General features: G+C 43.5%; 1 protein-coding gene across 1 annotated transcript; it reads left to right on the forward strand.

Moving 5' to 3' along the window:
* The first annotated feature begins 14,272 nt into the window (after positions 1–14,272).
* GSG1 (germ cell associated 1) lies at positions 14,273–14,854 on the forward strand. The gene is made up of 2 exons (XM_045555184.1): positions 14,273–14,463; positions 14,756–14,854. The coding sequence occupies exons 1-2, from the start codon at positions 14,416–14,418 to the stop codon at positions 14,852–14,854; spliced, it is 147 nt and encodes a 48-aa protein (XP_045411140.1). The 5' UTR covers positions 14,273–14,415.
* The last annotated feature ends 3,196 nt before the right edge of the window (positions 14,855–18,050 follow it).

Raw genomic sequence — 18,050 nt, forward strand, 5'->3', positions numbered from 1 at the left:
CTCTGCGCTGGTGATGTTATTTTGCAGGAATCCAGTATTACTGCTCTTGCTCTTTCTTGCTTTTCGCTTTCCCCATCTGAGGAAACAGAGCTAGAGGGGATGCTCGGACCACGCCTTTGTCTCTGGTTTGCCAGGGGAGGAGGAAGGAAGGAATGCAAGGGAGGTTTGGGGTTAAACTCTGCTGGCCGCTGAAATGTAAAGGGTACTTGAATACTCAAACCTCTTAAAAGGACTTGAATGCTTCAGATAAGGAGCATGTTTTATAATGAGCTGTATCAGGATGACTTGTTGTACCTGCCATGCAAATGTTAATGTTTTAATGAATGTTTTTGCTTCTTTCAGTCAAGGGCCTTGGAATCCTTCAGGATGAAAGGCCACAGGAGCCTGAAAGGGATTAATGACAGGCTTTAGGTGTTATTATCCTCCCACAGAGACACCTGCAATCTAGAGGGCAGAGGGCGAGTTTTCAGCCTGAGGTGCTCATGCCAGGTGCGGTTTTGACGGTTCAAAAGAAGTGGGCAGCAGCACCAGGAGAAAGGGAGGGCAGGAGCAATAGTAGCAGTAGCCTGGGTTGCCACGTACCATGTTACCAGATGCTGTTCCCAGGACTTCTCATTTAATCCTGGCAACAGCAGTACCATTTTACATTTTATGAATGAGGAAACTGAGGCACAGAAAGATTAAGTAAATTGCTCATCTTTAAACACCTTATGGGTGGCACAAGACATGACTGAATCCAAAGAGTATGGTTCTGGACACAAAGCTCTTGACAAAGAAAAAGAGACGACAGGTATTGAGTCCTGCTCGTTTCATGAAAGACTTGACCAGCTCAGGTGGGAATAAGCCCCCACACCGCTGCCTTTGTTCCCCCCTCTAGTTCTGGCCTGTCATGGATGAGCGCCAGTCCTCTCCACAGTGCCTGAGAAAGTGTGTGACAGGAAGCTCAAGAAAACAGGGTATCTGCCCCGCACCTGCTCCTGGAGCCTGAGAAGCGGACGTCGGGTCAGGCTGGGGGACACAAGAGCCGGAGGGGAGGCTGTGCTGGACCTGGCCCAGGGACAGAGCCGGGCCGACCCCACGGGGCTGAGGCAGAAGAGCACCCAGGCCAGTGAAAGGCCACGAAACTCCTCCAAAGAAGGGCCTTGCTGATGGTCCTACAGACACTCAGCCTGGAGGTGAAAAGACTCGGGAGATGGGAGAGGTGTCCCCAACCTCTCACCTGTTCTCTTGGGAAGAGGGATGAGGCCCTCCCTGCCCGGTGACCGCAAGGGGGAAAAGTCACACAAAGACAAAGAAGCTCATCACTTCTCTCTCTCTCTCTCCCCCTCCTTCTCTGCCCTCTTCCCTCTCATCCCTCTCCCTCCCCTCTTTCCCTCTGCCTCTCCCTCTCTAAAAAAAAGCAGCAGCATGGTGGCTCACGCCTGTAATCCTAGCACTCTGTAGCACTCTGGGAGGCCGAGGCGGGCAGATTGTTTGAGCTCAGGAGTATGAGACCAGCCTGAGCAAGAGCGAGACCCCGTCTCTACTAAAAAATAGAAAGAAATTATATGGACAGCTAAAAATATGTATAGAAAAAATTAGCCAGGCATGGTGGCTCATGCCTGTAGTCCCAGCTACTCGGGAGGCTGAGGCAGTAGGATCGCTTGAGCCCAGGAGTTTGAGGTTGCTGTGAGCAAGGCTGACGCCACGGCACTCTAGATGCCACAGCACTCTAGCCTGGGTGACACAGTGAGACTCTGTCTCAAAAAAAAAAAAAAAAAAGCAGCAGCAGCTAATTACAGCAAGTGCTCAGAGCTGTCCAGGATAGAGTGTCTAGTCTCAGTAAAGATATTTAAGTACCAGCTGGAAGCCCACTGGCATCCTCTTGCATAACACCCCATTTCACTCTCAAGAGTCCTGGTTTGGGTCTAAATTACTGGTTTCCACAGGGAGGGTACATAGCCCCTCAGCCTCCAGATAACTTGTATAGGCTTCAAAATATTTCCAAGTTTGTCATGTTTAAATTTGCATATATAAGACTTTTTTCAGATAGTAATCCTTTTCAGGGTTTGTGACTACATGGTTTATACTTTTTATCTATTTTCTCCATCATTTCCACTGTGGTAATTGAACATGTTCTTTCAAAGGTTTGCTTCATTTCCCTCTACCTAAGAGCTCCACGCCAGCAGCGGAAACAAGGCCAGGAATGTCGCGCAGAATGGAAAAGGCAGGAAAGCTGTTGGCGTGGAGTTCCAGGGCAGGCGGGGTGGAGAAGGGACGGAGCTTTCTGAACAGGGTGTTCTTTGGGGCGAGGGAACTTGGTGAAGGGATCTAAGTTAAAAACACATGGGTGGCTAGGACAGGAGGATGTGAGAAGGGCCCAGGTTGGTGTTCCTGTGGGCCAGGGAGGAAACAGCATCCGGGACACAGTTGTTTCAAATTCCAGCACGGCTCTGTTTTGCTTTTTTTTTTTTTGCATGCATCACAACATGCCTAGCGGCTAAAATAGTAATTTTTAATTACAGTTTATAGGGAGAAAGGAAAAGAGAGACTTGTAAAAGAAAGTCATGGAAGATGGGTCAATGCTGCCCCAATCAGAGGAGCACGGCAAAGCCCTTTCAAGCTTCCTTCTAGTTGATGATTGTTTGGTTCCTGCAAACAGGAACTTCGGCCCAGTGCCGTGTGAGAGAACAGGGCCAGGAGAGCATTCACCCCTCCTCAGCCGTGGGGCTTTGAATCATACCAGGGCTCACACGTGTTCACGTGAAGCCTTTAGGACAGATGTTTCCAAGGCCCCTTCTGACTCTGAAGTTCAGTGATTCCCTGATTTAAGCTTAGAGGAGTTTGTATTTGCTCTGGAAACACCTTCCTCCAGGTAAAGTATTGAAATGGAGAAAGTAGCAGGGAGGGAATTTGTTCATGAGCTGCTTGGAGTGTTCGTGAATAGGAATAGAGGCAATGAGCAGTGTAAGCAGGGAAGCCCGGCCCTCTCCGGGGGATCAGCGACCTCTCTCCTCCTCCACATCTTAACGTGACCGATGGGAGGGATCAAAGCAACCTCAGGCGGGCCCTCTCTCTCGGAAATCTCCTTGAGAAATGAAGTAGTGGGTGTCAGGGTTGGTGCTCCTTCCCCTAAGGGACCCTCGGCAGCTGACTTTGTCACTGGCCAGGCCAGGCTTGAAGCAACCTGGGCGCAGCATAGAAGTGGGTCACCCCAGACCATAAGTTAAAGCAGAGAATCGCAAAGGAGAAATCTGGCAAAATGTGGACTGCATAGGGGAGGTGTCAGAGTAGGAATATTTGTAGAAGAGCCAGAAATCACCAGGCAGCCAGGACAGTTGGGGGCTGGTTATGTTTCTGCAGGGAAATTCTGTTCTGGGGTCCTCAGCAGTACTCCACTCACAGCCTGCCGGTGGTCCTGGGGGATCTGGGTGAAACACTGGCTAGTTGGTGCAGACACACGAGGGTTGGCATGCGGGGAACATATTCGTGCCCATCTCCTTTTGCTCCTGACGGACAGCCAGGTTTGTATCTGCGCTGCTTAGGAGCAACTGAAACAGTGTTTGCACTGGAGAATTAGGGCCACTGACAGGCTCACCCCCAAGTGCCCTGTACAGCCATCACTCCTGCAAGCCAGGAAGTATGTGGTGCTTTGAATGTAGCTGGTTGTCATCTCCGAGGCAAGGAGCCACCCATAAAGACCCAGGCTTTGACACCATAATGGTATAATATCTTCCACGTGGAGCAGGCTTTACTGTGTGCACAGCTTTGTGTGTGCTGTCTCATCGGATGCTCGTGAGAACCCCATGAAGTACACAGAGCTGATACTCTCATTTCCATTTTAAAAATAAGAAAACTGAGGCTCAAAGTGACCTAATGACATCCTCAAGCTCCATGACTAGGGAGTGTCAGAGTGTGGACTTTGGTGTCCAAATTAATGACAGGAAGCACTTCAAAATAAAACAAAAGGAGGCATAACCAATCCTCTTTGCTTTCCAGAATGAACTTTCATTCGAGCCACCAAGGATGTAAGTAAGCCCCAGGGGGAGAACTGTGTGCGCATTCCTTTGCAAGAGGCTCCCAATCCCTGGCAAATCATTAGCCTGTCCCTGCTTGCTCCTCGTGTACGCTGCACACAACTCCCCGAATCACACTGGGTGGAAAAGGTAACAACAATCTCAGCTTCCCTCTGGCACTAATTAGTGTTTAACACATTGAACTCACCCACACCGTCCGTAGTCACCAAGCCCTGCAGGGCTTTATGGCCACAGAGAAAATACCGTCTTTATTCTAAAGGAAGTTATAGTGTTAAGAGGAAGTGGAAGAAGATGCAATATCAAATGACACTGGGCATAAAATGCTTCACAAAATGCCAGTACATGAAGTCTAAATATAGGTGGCCAATGTCTCAACCGGGGGAAAATCGTTAGGGTTTGGTTATGCTTCTGTATCTACATGAACAGGCAGAATAAGCACTTTCTCCTTGCCTACTGTCATTACTGAATCTAAACGTACTTGCGTATGTTCAGAGGCAGATTTAATGTCACAGTTTTGCACGTACTGCTACAACTAAGATACTGCACAATTCCTTTGCATCTTTTTAATTCCTTTAATATAAATTATGATCATTAATAATAAGTTTCCATTAATTGTTTACTCTGTGCCTGGCACTCTTAAATGCTTAATATTTGTTATCTCATTTAATTCCCTCTAAGACTCTAAGAAGTAGCTTTTTTTTTTTTTTTTTTTTTTTGAGACAGTCTTGCTCTGTTGCTTGGGCTAGAGTGCCGTGGCATCAGCCTAGCTCACAGCAACCTCAAACTCCTGGGCTTAAGCAATCCTTCTGCCTCAGCCTCCCAAGTAGCCGGGACTACAGGCATGTGCCACCATTTTAATTTTTTTCTATATATATTTTTTAGCCGTCCAGGTCATTTCTTTCTATTTTTAGTAGAGACAGGGTCTCGCTCTTGCTCAGGCTGGTCTTGAACTCCTGAACTCAAGTGATCCACCCGCCTTGGCCTCCCAGAGTGCTAGGATTACAGGCGTGAGCCACCGTGCCCGGCCAAAGTAGCTTTTCTTATCTCCACTCTTCAGATATGAAAACTGAGGACCAGAGAGATTTTGAATAAAGCATGTAAGTGGAAAAAGCAGAATTTAAACCAAGATCTGTCTAAATCCAAAGTTCTTAAGAAATTTATATTTCCTCATTTCAATCTTATGACATCCTTATGAATTAAGCAGGGACAGTTATATCACCCCATTTTAAAGATGAGTGACACCCAAAGGTTCAATGACTTACCTAAGGGTTTTGGCACACCCTTGGGTAACCCTGCAACTCCATTCTACTTACAATCCATCCCATCACCTTCTGAAGGTACCACAACTACTCACATCTAGACGGAAAGCTAGAATATTGTGCTCAGCCTTGAGACTGGAGTAAAAACAGGAGTGCAATACATGTATTTTTAATTGTTCTTTGCTACAGGGGTAGTATTACATCCAAATGTTAAAAATTCTGCCCTGCACCCAACAGAGCATGCAGATGGTTTAGAGTCTTCAAGGCCAAGCTAGAAATGACCTATGTTTGAGAAAAGTCCTGCCCGGGATTCTTCTCAAAGCCACCCGATGCTAGACGTAGTTGAATCCTTGGGCACACTCCCTTGAGCACTTACTCATTTTATAGTAGCAGTTATATCTGGACCGCTGAACACTACATAAATAATGTCATGTCCTTCTCAGAGTTTCGTATCTGCAGACACACAATGTCCTTCTGCCCCTCACTATTCAAGTCAATGTTAATTACCTGGTCAAAGTATTATTTGCTTTCTCAACTGTGTGAGGTGTTATCTGAATTCTCTACTATACAGTTACATTTTCCCTTGCAATTCCACAGCAATCTGTGGGTAGACACTTTAAGACTACCCAACTACCCTGTTCCTCATAAAAATTTTCCCCTCTCTTTAGCATCCATTGATGATTGCGTCTGAACCCACTTTTACAAAATGATTTCCAACTTCAGCACACCCTCCACACTTAGCAGTCAGCTCCTTGCATTGTACAGTAAGAGCCTTCCCTTCTTACTTACTTATTTACGTATCTGCCTATCTATTTGTTATCAGTATGGACTCATGAATTCCTGTTTTATGCAATGTTTTAAAATTTAATACTGGCCGGGCACAGTGGCTCACGCCTGTCATCCTAGCACTCTGGGAGGCCAAGGCGGGTGGATCGTTTGAGCTCAGGAGTTCGAGACCAGCCTGAGCAAGAGCAAGACCCCATCTCTACTAAAAATAGAAAGAAATTATATGGACAACTAAAAATATATGTAGAAAAAATTAGCTGGGCATGGTGGCACATGCCTGTAGTCCCAGCCACTCGGGAGGCTGAGGCAGGAGGATTGCTTGAGCCCAGGAGTTTGAGGTTGCTGTGAGCTAGGCTGACACTACGGCACTCTAGCCCGGGCAACAGAATGAGACTCTATCTCAAAAAAAAAAAAAAAAAATTCAATACTGCACTTAACTATTTTGGTACTCAAACTGTACCAGATTTAGCCAGTGGGAATCACTTCAGAGGACTCCATTGTCCTTGTGAAATTCCTCCATCATTTCTTTTCCCAATCATGTTTTTACTTTCTGGCATAACAAGATGTTCCGAGTTCATCTTATATCTGCCCTGTCCCAGCTCTGGAACTGGACATTTTTTTGACGAGCTCTGGTTCCTTTTAGCATTAGAAACCAAGATTTGAGTGTTAAGTGCTCATTGTTACTGGGAAGTCTTTGTTTCTAGATCTTTTGTTTGTTTGTTTGGTTTGTTTTGTTTTTTGTAAAGCCAGGATCTCACCATGTTGCCTAGGTCTTGAACACCTGGCCTCAAGAGATCCTCCTGCCTCGGCCTCCCATGGTGCTGGGATTGCAGGCATGAGCCACTGCATCCAGCCTCTAGGTACTTTCAGTAGACAAAGCTAGAAAAAATACACATGTATTCACACATACAAATATAATACACATATACATATACACACAAATACATATACTTACTTATGTATTTGTGTGTATGTATATATGTATATGTATGTGTGTGTATTTCATATATAAATATCAGAAATCCCACCAGCAGTGTGTATCCATCTCCATATCCACGTCAGCATCTATTTTTTTCAGACTTTTTGATAAAAGCCATTCTCGCTGGTGTTAGGTGATATCTCATTGTGGTTTTGATTTGCATTTCCCTGATGATTAGAGATGTTGAGCATTTTTTCCTATGTTTATTGGCCATCTGCCTATCTTATTTTGAGAAACTTCTGTTCATGTCTTTTGCCCACTTTTTAATGGGCTTGTTTGATTTTTTTCTTGATTTGCTTGAGTTCTTTGTAGATCCTGACTATAAGCCCTTTATTGGATGTATAGCATGCAAATATTTTCTCCCATTCTTTTTTCTTTTTTTTCTTTTTCTTTCCTCCTTCCCCTCTCCCATGACTCTCCCATTCTGTAGGTTGTCCATTTGCTCCATTGATTGTTTCCTTGGCTGTGCAGAAGCTTTTTAATTTAATCAAGTCCCATTTGTTTGTTTTTGTTGTTGCTCTGATTGCCCTTGGGGTCTTCTTCATAAATTCTTTGCCTAACTTGATATCTAGAAGAGTTTTCCCAACATTTTCTTCTAGAATTCTTATGGTTTCATGTCTTAGATTTGAGTCCGTTATCCATCTTCAGTTAACTTTTGTGAGTGGCAAGAGATGTGGATCCTGTTTCAGTCTTCCACATGTGGCTATCCAATTTTCCCAGCACCATTTATTGAATAGGGATTCTTTTCCCCAGTGTATATTGCTGTCTACTTTGTCAAAGATCAGATGGCATATGTGGATGGTTTTACATCTAGGTTCTGTGTTCTGTTCCATTGGTCTATTTGTGTGCCAGTACCATGCTGTTTTGGTTACTATAGCCTTGTAGTATAGCTTAAAGTCTGGTAAAGTGATGTCTCCAGATTTGTTCCTTTTGCTTAAGGTTGCTTCAGGCTCTTTTCTGGTTCCAAATGAAGCATAGAATTATTTTTTCTAAATATGCAAAAAAATGATGTTGGTATTTTGATGGGGATTGCATTGAATCTGTAAATCACTTTGGGTAGTATGGACATTTTAACAATGTTGATTCTACCGATCTATGAGCATGATATGTTTTTCTATTTGTTTACATCATCTGCAATTTCCTTTCTCAGTGATTTGTAGTTCTCTTTGTAGAGATCTTTCACCTCCTTGGTTAAATATATTCCTAAGTATTTAATTGTCTTTGTAGCTATTATGAAAGATACTGAGTTTTTGATTTGATTATCAGCTTGACTGTTGTTGGTGTATAGGAATGCTACTGATTTGTGTATATTGACTTTTTAACCTGAGACTTTGCTGAATTTATTTGTCAGTTTCAGGAGTCTCTTGGCAGAATCTTTGGGTTTTCTAGATATAATATCATATCATCAGCAAAGAGCGATAGTTTGACCTCCTTTTTCTCCTTTTGGATACCCTCAATTTCCTTCTCTTACCTGATTGTTCTGGCTAGGACTTTCAGCGCTATGTTGAATAGAAGTGGTGAAGGTGGGCATCCTTGTCTTGTTCCAGTTCTGAGTGGGAATGGTTTCAACTTTTCCCCATCAGTATGATGTTGACTATGGGTTTGTCATATATGGCTTTTATAATTTTGAGATATGTTCCATCTGTGCCTATTTTTTAAGAGTTTTTATCATAAAAGAGTGCTGAATTTTGTTGAATGCTTTTTTTTTATCTATTGAGATGATATATGATCTTTGTTTTTGCCTCTGTTTATGTGGTGAATCACATTTCTGGGTTTATGTATGTTGAACCATCCTTGCATCAATGGGATGAAGCCTACTTGGTCGTGGTGGATTATTTTTTTTTTTTTTGATGTGCTGCTGAATTTGCTTTGCTAAAATTTTATTGAGGATTTTTGCATCTATATTTATAAAAGATATTTGTCTATAGTTTTCATTTTTTTGTTGTGTCCTTTCCTGTCTCTAGTATCAAGGAGCTACTGGCTTCGTAGAATGAGTTGGGGAGAATTCCTTCCTTTTCTATGTTATGAAATAATTTCTGCAATATAGGTACCAAATCTTCTTTGTAGGCCTGATAAAATTCAGCTGTGAAACCATCTGGTCCAGGAATTTTTTTGTTGGAAGATTTCTTATTGCTGCTTCGATTTTGTTCCTCATAATAGGTCTGTTCAGGATTTCTATTTCTTCCTGACTGAGCCTTGAGAGGCTATGGAAAACAGTATGGAGATTCCTCAAATAAATAAAAGTAGACCTACCATTTGATCTAGCAATCCCACTACTGGGTATTTACCCAAAGGGAAAAACAGTCATTTTATCAAAAAGACACTTGCACTAGAATGTTTATTGCAGCACAAGTCACAATTGCAAAGATGTGGAATCAACCCTAGTGCCCATCAATTCATGAGTGGATTAATAAAATATAATACATGTATACCATGGAGTACTACTCAGCCATAAAAAAATGAATTAATGCCTTTTGCAACAATCTGGATGGAACTGGAGACCATTCTCCTAAGTGAAGTATTGCAAGAATGAAAAAATAAACACTACATATACTCACTGTTAAATTGGAACTAACCAATCAGCACTCATGTACACAGAAGTAAAACTCAACAAAAATCAGGCAGGTGGGAAGGTGAGCAGGGGATGGGTGAAATCATACCTAATGGGTACAGTGTACACTATCTGGGTGATGGACACACTTATAACTTTGACTCAAGCAGTACAAAAGCAATCAACATAACCAAAATATTTGTACCCCAGTAATATTCTGAAATTTAAAAAATTAAAATATCAGGCCAGGCGCAGCGGCTCATGCCTGTAATCCTAGCACTCTGGGAGGCCAAGGCAGGCGGATCGTTTGAGCTCAGGACTTCAAGACCAGCATGAGCAAGAGTGAGACCATGTCTCTACCAAAAATAGAAAGAAATTAGCTGGACAACTAAAAATATATAGAAAAAAATTAGCCGGGCATGATGGCACATGCCTGTAGTCCCAGCTACTTGGGAGGCTGAGGCAGGAGGATCTCTTGAGCCCAGGAGTTTGAGGTTGCTGTGAGCTAGGCTGATGCCACGGCACTCTAGCCCAGGCAACAAAGTGAGACTCTATCTCAAAAAAAAAAAAAAAATTAAAATATCAGCTCTTTAAATAAACTTGAAGTTGATCTAAAAAAAATCTTTTAAGTAAATCAATTTTAAAAATCAACTATATTGTTTCATAATTACTTAATATGTATATGTTATCTACAATTACTTGATAACATGCTAACATGTGATAATGATAAAGTAATTACATAATAATATTTGTTTTTCTAGATATAAATATCAAAGTATTAGGGGCAAAATGACACAATGTCATGGATTTGCTTTAAAATACTGTAGCAAAAAGGGGTGTAGTCAAACAAGTGTAGCAAAATTGATTACTGTCAAATCTGAGGGACGGTGTATGAGTTCAACACACTAGTCTCTGCTTCTGTGAATTTTCAAAACTTTCATAATTAAAAGGTTAAAAAGAAAAATAAATAAATATAAGAAATCACAAGTTCACACTGATGTCTCTAATTCCAATCCATCCATAGGGTTTCTTCTTGCCTTTCTCCATTCCATATTTTGATGTCTCTTTCCCATAATGAGAACTCTGGCTCCCAACAGCAATAGCACATTTCCTCAATTTGCCCAATCCCACTACATCTAAATGAGTTTCACAATTGCTTCAAACATCTACTACAAGACGAATAAAGTATATATACTAAAAAGAGTTCAGGAGTTGGTTGCAATTCTCCCCCACTTAACCTCACCCAACACTGATAGATATGCAAGCACTGTGTTCACGAGTTCCTTGAACACAGTATTCATTTGACTTTTTCTTTTTTTTAGAGACAGAGTCTCTTTTGCCCTACCTAGAGTGCCATGGCATCAGCCTAGCTCACAGCAACCTCAAACTCCTGGGCTTAAGCAATCCTTCTGCCTCAGCCTCCCAAGTAGCTGGGACTACAGACATGTGCCACCATGCCCAGCTAATTTTTTTCTATATATATTTTTAGCTGTCCAGGTCATTTCTTTCTATTTTTAGTAGAGACAGGGTCTCGCTCTTGCTCAGGCTGGTCTCGAACTCTTGACCTTGAGTGATCCACCCGCCTCAGCCTCCCAGAGTGCTAGGATTACAGGCGTGAGCCACCACACCCGGCCTTACAGTATTCATTTGAAATACATTTGAGCTCATTTGTTTCAGTTTGCTTTCAGTTTTAGGTTTGTTTTCCCCTTCTCATCTTGTTTTAATTTTATTTTTGACTATGTAGAGCATTCAAATGCTTCCAAAAGTCACACTATACAAAAGAGAAGTTCTCAGAGAAGTGCCACTCCCTCTGGAAGCGCTTTCATTTCCTCCCTCCAGTAAATAATCAACTTCATTGTTTCCTGGTTTATCCTTTCTGTGTTTCTTTTGGTAGTAATAAGTAAATATATGTGTTTTGTTTCCCCTTCTTTCTTACACAAAAGACAGTATGCTATTTTGCACTTTAAATGTTTTTAGTTAATATTGCCTGGAAATCATTCTATATAGGTTGATAGAAATCTCCCTCATTTTGTTTTGTTTTATTTTGTTTTGTTTATAGCTGCACAATACTCCATTGTGTGTATGCACCACATTTAATTTAATCAATTTCCCATGTTTGGGTATTTGGATACTTTCCAGTATCTTACAATTACAAATAACGCAATGAATAACTTTAGTGCACATACATTTTCATATTTTTGGAGGTGTATCTTCAGGTTAAATTCCTAAAAGTAGGATTTCTGGGTCAAAGGATAAATGCACATGTAGTTTTGTTAGATATTGCCAAATTCTCCTCTATCAATGTACCATTTTGGATTCCCACCAGCAGTGTGTGAGAGTGCCTGTTTCCCACAGCCTCATCAACAGAGTGTGTTGTCAGCCTTTTAATTTTGCCCATCCGATGGATGAGAACTGATATCTCATTCTAGTTTTAATTTGCGTTACTCTTATTTTAAGTAAAGTTGAATATCTTTTCACATATTTATGTTTCATACATTTAGGGCCATTTATAATTTGTGAATAGTCTGCTATTAAGTTTTGCCCATTTTCCCATAGGAATTTTGACCCCTTTTTTCTCTGTTAATTTTTAAAAGTTCCTTGTCTATTAGGGATATTAGCCTTTTATCTGTATTATCTTTTATCTTTTATACGTATTACAAGTATTTTCTCCTGGTTTGTGATTTGTTTTTGGTTTTGTTTACAGTGATTTTTGCCATGAAGAAGTTTGGGCTTCTTTTTTCTATGTAGTCAAATTTTTGAGTCTTTTCTTAGCAAGTATCTGGATTTTTAGTCATAGTTAGAAAGATTTTATTTACACCTAGGTTGCAGAGGAATTTACTCATGCTTCCTTTTAGTACTTATGTGATATCATTTTAAGAATTCGGATCACTAGTCCATTTGGAGTTTATTCTTGTACATGATATGAAAAATGAATGCAATGTATATTTTGCTAAATGGCTATCTAGTTTGTCCCAACATTTCCTGAAAAGATCATCTTTGCCCTTGTGATTACAGATATCCCCTTTGTCCTATACTGGAAGTCTATATGTAGCTGTATTTATTTCTGGACTTCCTATTCTATTGCATTGGTCTGTTTGTCTAGTTGTGCACCAGTATCACATTGTTTCAAACACAGAGGTTTTGTTATAAGATTTAATGATTTAATAGCTTGCAGGGCTAGTCCACCTCAGAGCTCTTATTTGTCAGTGTTTTCCTACCTGGTCTTGGGCGTTTTTTTCCCCCTATGAACTTTAATATCAACTTGTCTTGATCTTTAAAAATACTCATTGGTATTTGTATTGGGGTTGCATTAAATTTATAAATTAACTTTGGAAGTACTAGCATCTTGATCAAGTCGAGACATGCCAAAAACAAGGCACATTATTCCATTTGATCAAGTTATTGGCACTTTTAGATCTGATATTCTCTCTTAAATGTTACATAGGCAACTTAGGTCATTAAATAGAATAATAAATATTTACTGAGCATCTATTATCCCTTGGCACTATATTAGGCACTATAGAAGTAAAGAAGTAGGCTGTGTCCTCAAGCAGCTTAGAATTTCATGAGAAAAACAGACTACGGGACCTATTAGCAAAGCAACCCACTCAAGACCCCATGTAAAGACACTCCCTATCGTACAGCCAGAACACACATGCTGTGTGAACTCAGAGGAAAGGGAGAGTAATGACGGCTGGAATAACAAGGTATTGAGACTGGAATCCTGTGCCCTGAAGATTGTGCCAGATTTAGGTGGGACAGCAAGGAGGAGGAGGGAATCTCAGAGAGGGAGGATGCTGGCAAGGGCTCAGATGTGGACTGAGTGAGACTTGTTTCACAGGGCAGAGGGCCCCCAGCCAGGCTCTTAGCTGGACTCCTGGGAAAGGCAATAACCCTCTCTTTAAGCCTGAGAGAATTATGCCTCTATGCTAATAGTTCTAAAATCCTAATTATGTATTCATTACAATTATGTTAGTGAATGTCTGCTAGATTTCCAGGTACCATTTAGAATGGTAATTTCTGCACATCATTACCTTTTCAGGCAGTGGTCTAGTGCTGTGTGTCCAATACAGCAGCAACTAGCCACACGTGGTGGACCCTTCTGATATGGATAGTGCAACTGAGAAACTGAACGTCTTATTTTATTTAACTTTAATTCATAAAATTTTGATTTTCAAATTTTAAAACAGAAGCTGTATAAAATATTTTCCCATTGAACTTTATTGTTTTGAAAGGGCTACATTTTACTCTAACTAGAGCATTGTGGAAGATATTATTGTTGTATTGGAGCACGTGTGTGTCCACTTTTTTAACCTGACTACTAGAAAATTTTTAAGTGATATGCGTGGCCACATTGTATTTTCCTGTGACAGCACTGGTCTAGAGCCTCACGACTCAGAGTGGCCTGGCTGGCACCAAGTGGGAGTAGTCCCAGACCTTCAGGATCACTCCCAAGGTGAATCTTACGCACAATAAGGGAAGTACTGACATGGATGACCTCAGAAGACATCAGCCTTTGGTAGGTACCCAGCATGCACCCATCCTATGGGGGTGGGGAAAAGGAGGCCAAGGAGCAGCAGGGAGACCCCTGCCTGCCATTGTGACATCACAGAGTAAACCCCCTAGGTCACCAGACCCCGCCCAGGCTGGTGTCCTGCCTTCAGGACATCCTTTCCATCCTCTCCAACCCACCTCACACCACCTGCCCCCTCTGCTGGCAAGAGGGGACCTGATTCATCCTCACACTTAACACCATTCCGCATGACTGATTAAGACAGAGCAGAAGAGAACTGAAACTTCTTTGCCTCTGCATTTCAAAAGTGAATGAGCAATCTCTCTCTACTGTTTCAAAATGTTTGCCTCACCCAGGAGGTAAGTACACTGATTTCTGAAATCTTGTGAACGCCTCATATGTGTTGTACCCTTAGGATTGAGTTTCTAACACGGGATGTCCTAATTCATCCATTCCATTTATTTCACATGCTCACAGTAAGGAACTTGGGAACACACTGTAGGGTTATACAAGATGTGCTACTCTCACCCAGTTTTTACTGATAAACATGGTGTGTCCATATCTTGGCCTCTTGCTTTTTCATTTCCTTCACTCAGACTTCCATTTCTTCTTCCTTTGCCTTGTCATCTTCCTTTCCCTCTTTGTTCCCAGGGCTGCGTAGAGTCCTACAGCTTCCTTTTTCCTTACATCTGTATAATTCCTGTTGCCAAAATCTGGCCCCTGGTAAAGGCCCAGTGGTGGTGGCAATGATAGAGATGTTTGTCTCCCTAGCAAAGTAAGACAGCAGACATTAAGTTCTGCACCAGAGAACAGGGAAGCATCCCCAGGGTCCTGCTGGAAGCCAGCTCTGGGCTGGAACTGGGAAGGAGAACACAGCCTGAGGCTTTCTGGTCTTAGAGAATTCAGGGATCCTTCTAGACCCTCACAGTCTGCAGAGAAGTCTTGGCTTGTTTAGGATTGGCCCCACATCTGGAATAACTAGACTTCCTTCATGCTGGCAACTGCCAACTCTTAGCTCAAGGGTTACTAAAACAGCAAACGGTGCTCCTTTTTCAATATCTTGATTTTCTCAGGAGAGAAAAATGACGTTTACAATTAGCCAGCAAACCAGAGCACGCACACACAGTTGGACACGAAGAGCAATGTGGTGTGCAGTTGTTCAGTGGGAAGTTAGAGATCTCAAAAGAAAAGGCAGGATAACCCCAGTAAGAGGCACTTCTGGGACTGTAGAGCAGAGCTGGTGACTCTGAAGAGCCATGCGGGTGTGGGTTCGGGTGGCTTCCCCAATTCAGAAGAAGCCCAAAGTGAATAGATCAGAAAGAAGTGGATGTGAACAAGACAGAAAAAGCCAGTCAGGATTTAGAGTAAATTTTATGGTTTTTTTATTGTGGGGTTGCTAGAAGAGACGCAGGGGGAACACGGGAGAGTCTGTTTGCTAATAAATACCTGAGGAGTATAAAGTCTGCTTAATCCACTGCCTCGTTCTGTAAGAGTTTCCACAATCTAGCCTGCAATCTGTAAATTTTGTTAAAGGTGACCGTGCCCTCCCTTTTCCTGAGTGGCAGCCCCGTGATGAGTCATGTGTGCAGTCTGTAGAGGTTGTAAATGTTGCCGCCACCATTTACTAACTTAGTGGCCTTGAGCAAGTCAAAAGCTTGGAATCTGAACCCTCACTGGTAGAAGGGACATGCCATCTCTCTTTCAGGCCTGTTGGGAGGATTAAAGGCGATGTCTGTGAAGGATCCAGCCAGGTGCCTGGCAGTGGTACACGTTTCTGCTGAGAGGCACTCTTCCTCTACCTCTTTAGATCTCCACGGGCGAACCGTGAAGGAGGACAGCTCTTTCCCCAAATTTATTTACATTTAACCCTCTGGGAGGTTAACTTGGCCAAAATCATCAGTCTAGGCGTGGGTAGAGCCGCAACTGGAACTGAGATCTGCTGAGGGGTCGTGGTCACTTAGACTCGCCTCTTAGATCCTCCAAATGAGGCAAAGACACGCCCTCCCTTTAGAACAGGGGCTGGGAAATGCCTCACATCGGAGTCCTGCAACGCGACAACTCCTGACCCCCGGCCTACAAGCCTGAATGCCAGGGATTTGTCGGATCTCGTCTCTTCCCTCCCTCCTGCCAAGCCCTGCCAGGCAGCATTGGCGCGGCCACCGCCACCAGGCTCCCGGGCGCACGCCGCGGTGCCCTGGACCGCCCGCCCGCGCCTCGGGCCTGCGCCCTGGGAGCGCCCGCGGGCCGCGTCCTCAGCCGGCGCAGGGGCTGGAGCGGAAGAAACCAAACAATGCAAAACACGCCCGGCGCGTCGCCCTGGCAACGCGCGCTGTTGCTAGGCGACCGGAGCGCCGTAGTAAACCGGGCGGGGGCCCGAGGAGAGCGGGCGGGGGCGCGGCTGGGCTCTGGCGCCCGGACCGCCGCGGGGGAGGCGGGGAGAGAGCAGGAAGGGAAGGGACGAGGCGGGGCGCCCGGTGTGCCTGCCGCCCGCGCCCCCAGAGCGGCCCCGGGGTCCCCGGGAGCCCCAGCCCCGCCGCCCGCGGGCGCCGTCACCCGCGCGTGAGCGATTGCCCCACAGGATGTGCAGATGTGGCTGCCCCTCTGATTCACTCCAGCTGCTTGGGGCCTGCAAGAAAGGCGGCTTCCTCTTCTGGAAATGACTGCATTAGCAAAAGCCCTCAAACAATCCCATTAAAAAGCGGAAAGGGAAAGGCGAGAGAGAAGCCCCCAAAATGCTTTTCTTAAGTCCTTCCCCCCGAACATAAGTAGAAGTGTTCCCAAAACTCCGGACCCACGTTAGGAAGACTGGAGTGGTTTTTATTGTGTATTGTGCATTGAGTTAGGTGGACCCCTAAACATGGTTACAGCAGAGAATAATTAAACCGAAGCTAGGAAATCCCAGCCTAAGCAGCCTGGAGTGTTTTACACCTTTTAGACACTGAGCACAGGCATTTTGGTGGCATTGCTCTTCCTTTCAGGCTGGGAGGCAAATATCAAGATGTCCTGGGTGAAGACCTTCCTTACCTTCATCTGTGAAGGAATCAAACGTCGGGCAGTGACGTAAACGTTATAATGAGAGGCACAAAATCTCAGAAAGTTTGAGATCCCTCATCCAAAAGGGCTTTGATTGGTGGGGAATCACCCAGCGTGGAAAAGGACATAACATTTCCAATCTGTCACTGGCTTTTGAGCAGTGTGTTTGTTCCTGAGTCTCTGTGAACTAAAGATAATACTGGTTCATGAGATCATTGCTGTTTTCTGGGCTTTGCTCATGAAAAAGCAGGAATGTTTCCACAAGTGAGAGGAAACGTATTGGCAGAGAATCTGTTTGATGAAACTCTGGATGTATCTGTGCAGAAGGGCTTAGGGTGTGTCTGTGGACCTGTGGACCCCTCTGTGGTTTCTCACTGCTTTTATGGATGTGAATCAGGAAGAATCCTGTCTCCCTTAGCAACAGAAGGCTGTTTGGACACACTTCCTTTATTCACATCTTCACCCTTAGGCTTCCTGATTGTATCTGCCAGCCTTGTTTGCGTTACAAACCTCAAATCCATTCGCTCGTTCATTCCTAGATATTAAAACACCGTTAGGCTCTGATGATCAACAATGAATAAAAAAGCTGCTGCTCTATCAAGCAACTTTAAGTCAAATGAGCATAACAGACAAGTGATGAGTTAGAACATGCAGGTGCAGAGAACAGGGGTGTGTTGATCACAGTCAGTGACAGCCAAAACATTCACACTCCATCCCAGCCCTTTGTCTACTGAGTGACAGAAAAGAGTTAATTAATGGGGTGCAGATCAGAACTCTGGCTCCTGGGAGAAGGACAGAGATACTACTACCAGGAAAGGCAAACAAACCTTTCTTGGAAGCAGATGCCAGTATAGATAACATGAAAAAAAAAAAAAAATCCCTCTGGAGCCCTTAGCCCCGGGCTCTGGCATTA

This window comes from Lemur catta, chromosome 6 (assembly GCF_020740605.2).
Source record: "Lemur catta isolate mLemCat1 chromosome 6, mLemCat1.pri, whole genome shotgun sequence".
Classification (NCBI taxonomy): Eukaryota; Metazoa; Chordata; class Mammalia; order Primates; family Lemuridae; genus Lemur; species Lemur catta.

Excerpts from the sequence above, each read along its gene's own strand:
- GSG1 (XM_045555184.1), top strand. The coding sequence starts at position 14,416 with ATGAGCAATCTCTCTCTACTGTTTCAAAATGTTTGCCTCACCCAGGAG. Across the intron at positions 14,464-14,755 it reads ATGTTTGCCTCACCCAGGAG|GGCTGCGTAGAGTCCTACAG; the intron begins GTAAGTACACTG and ends CTTTGTTCCCAG.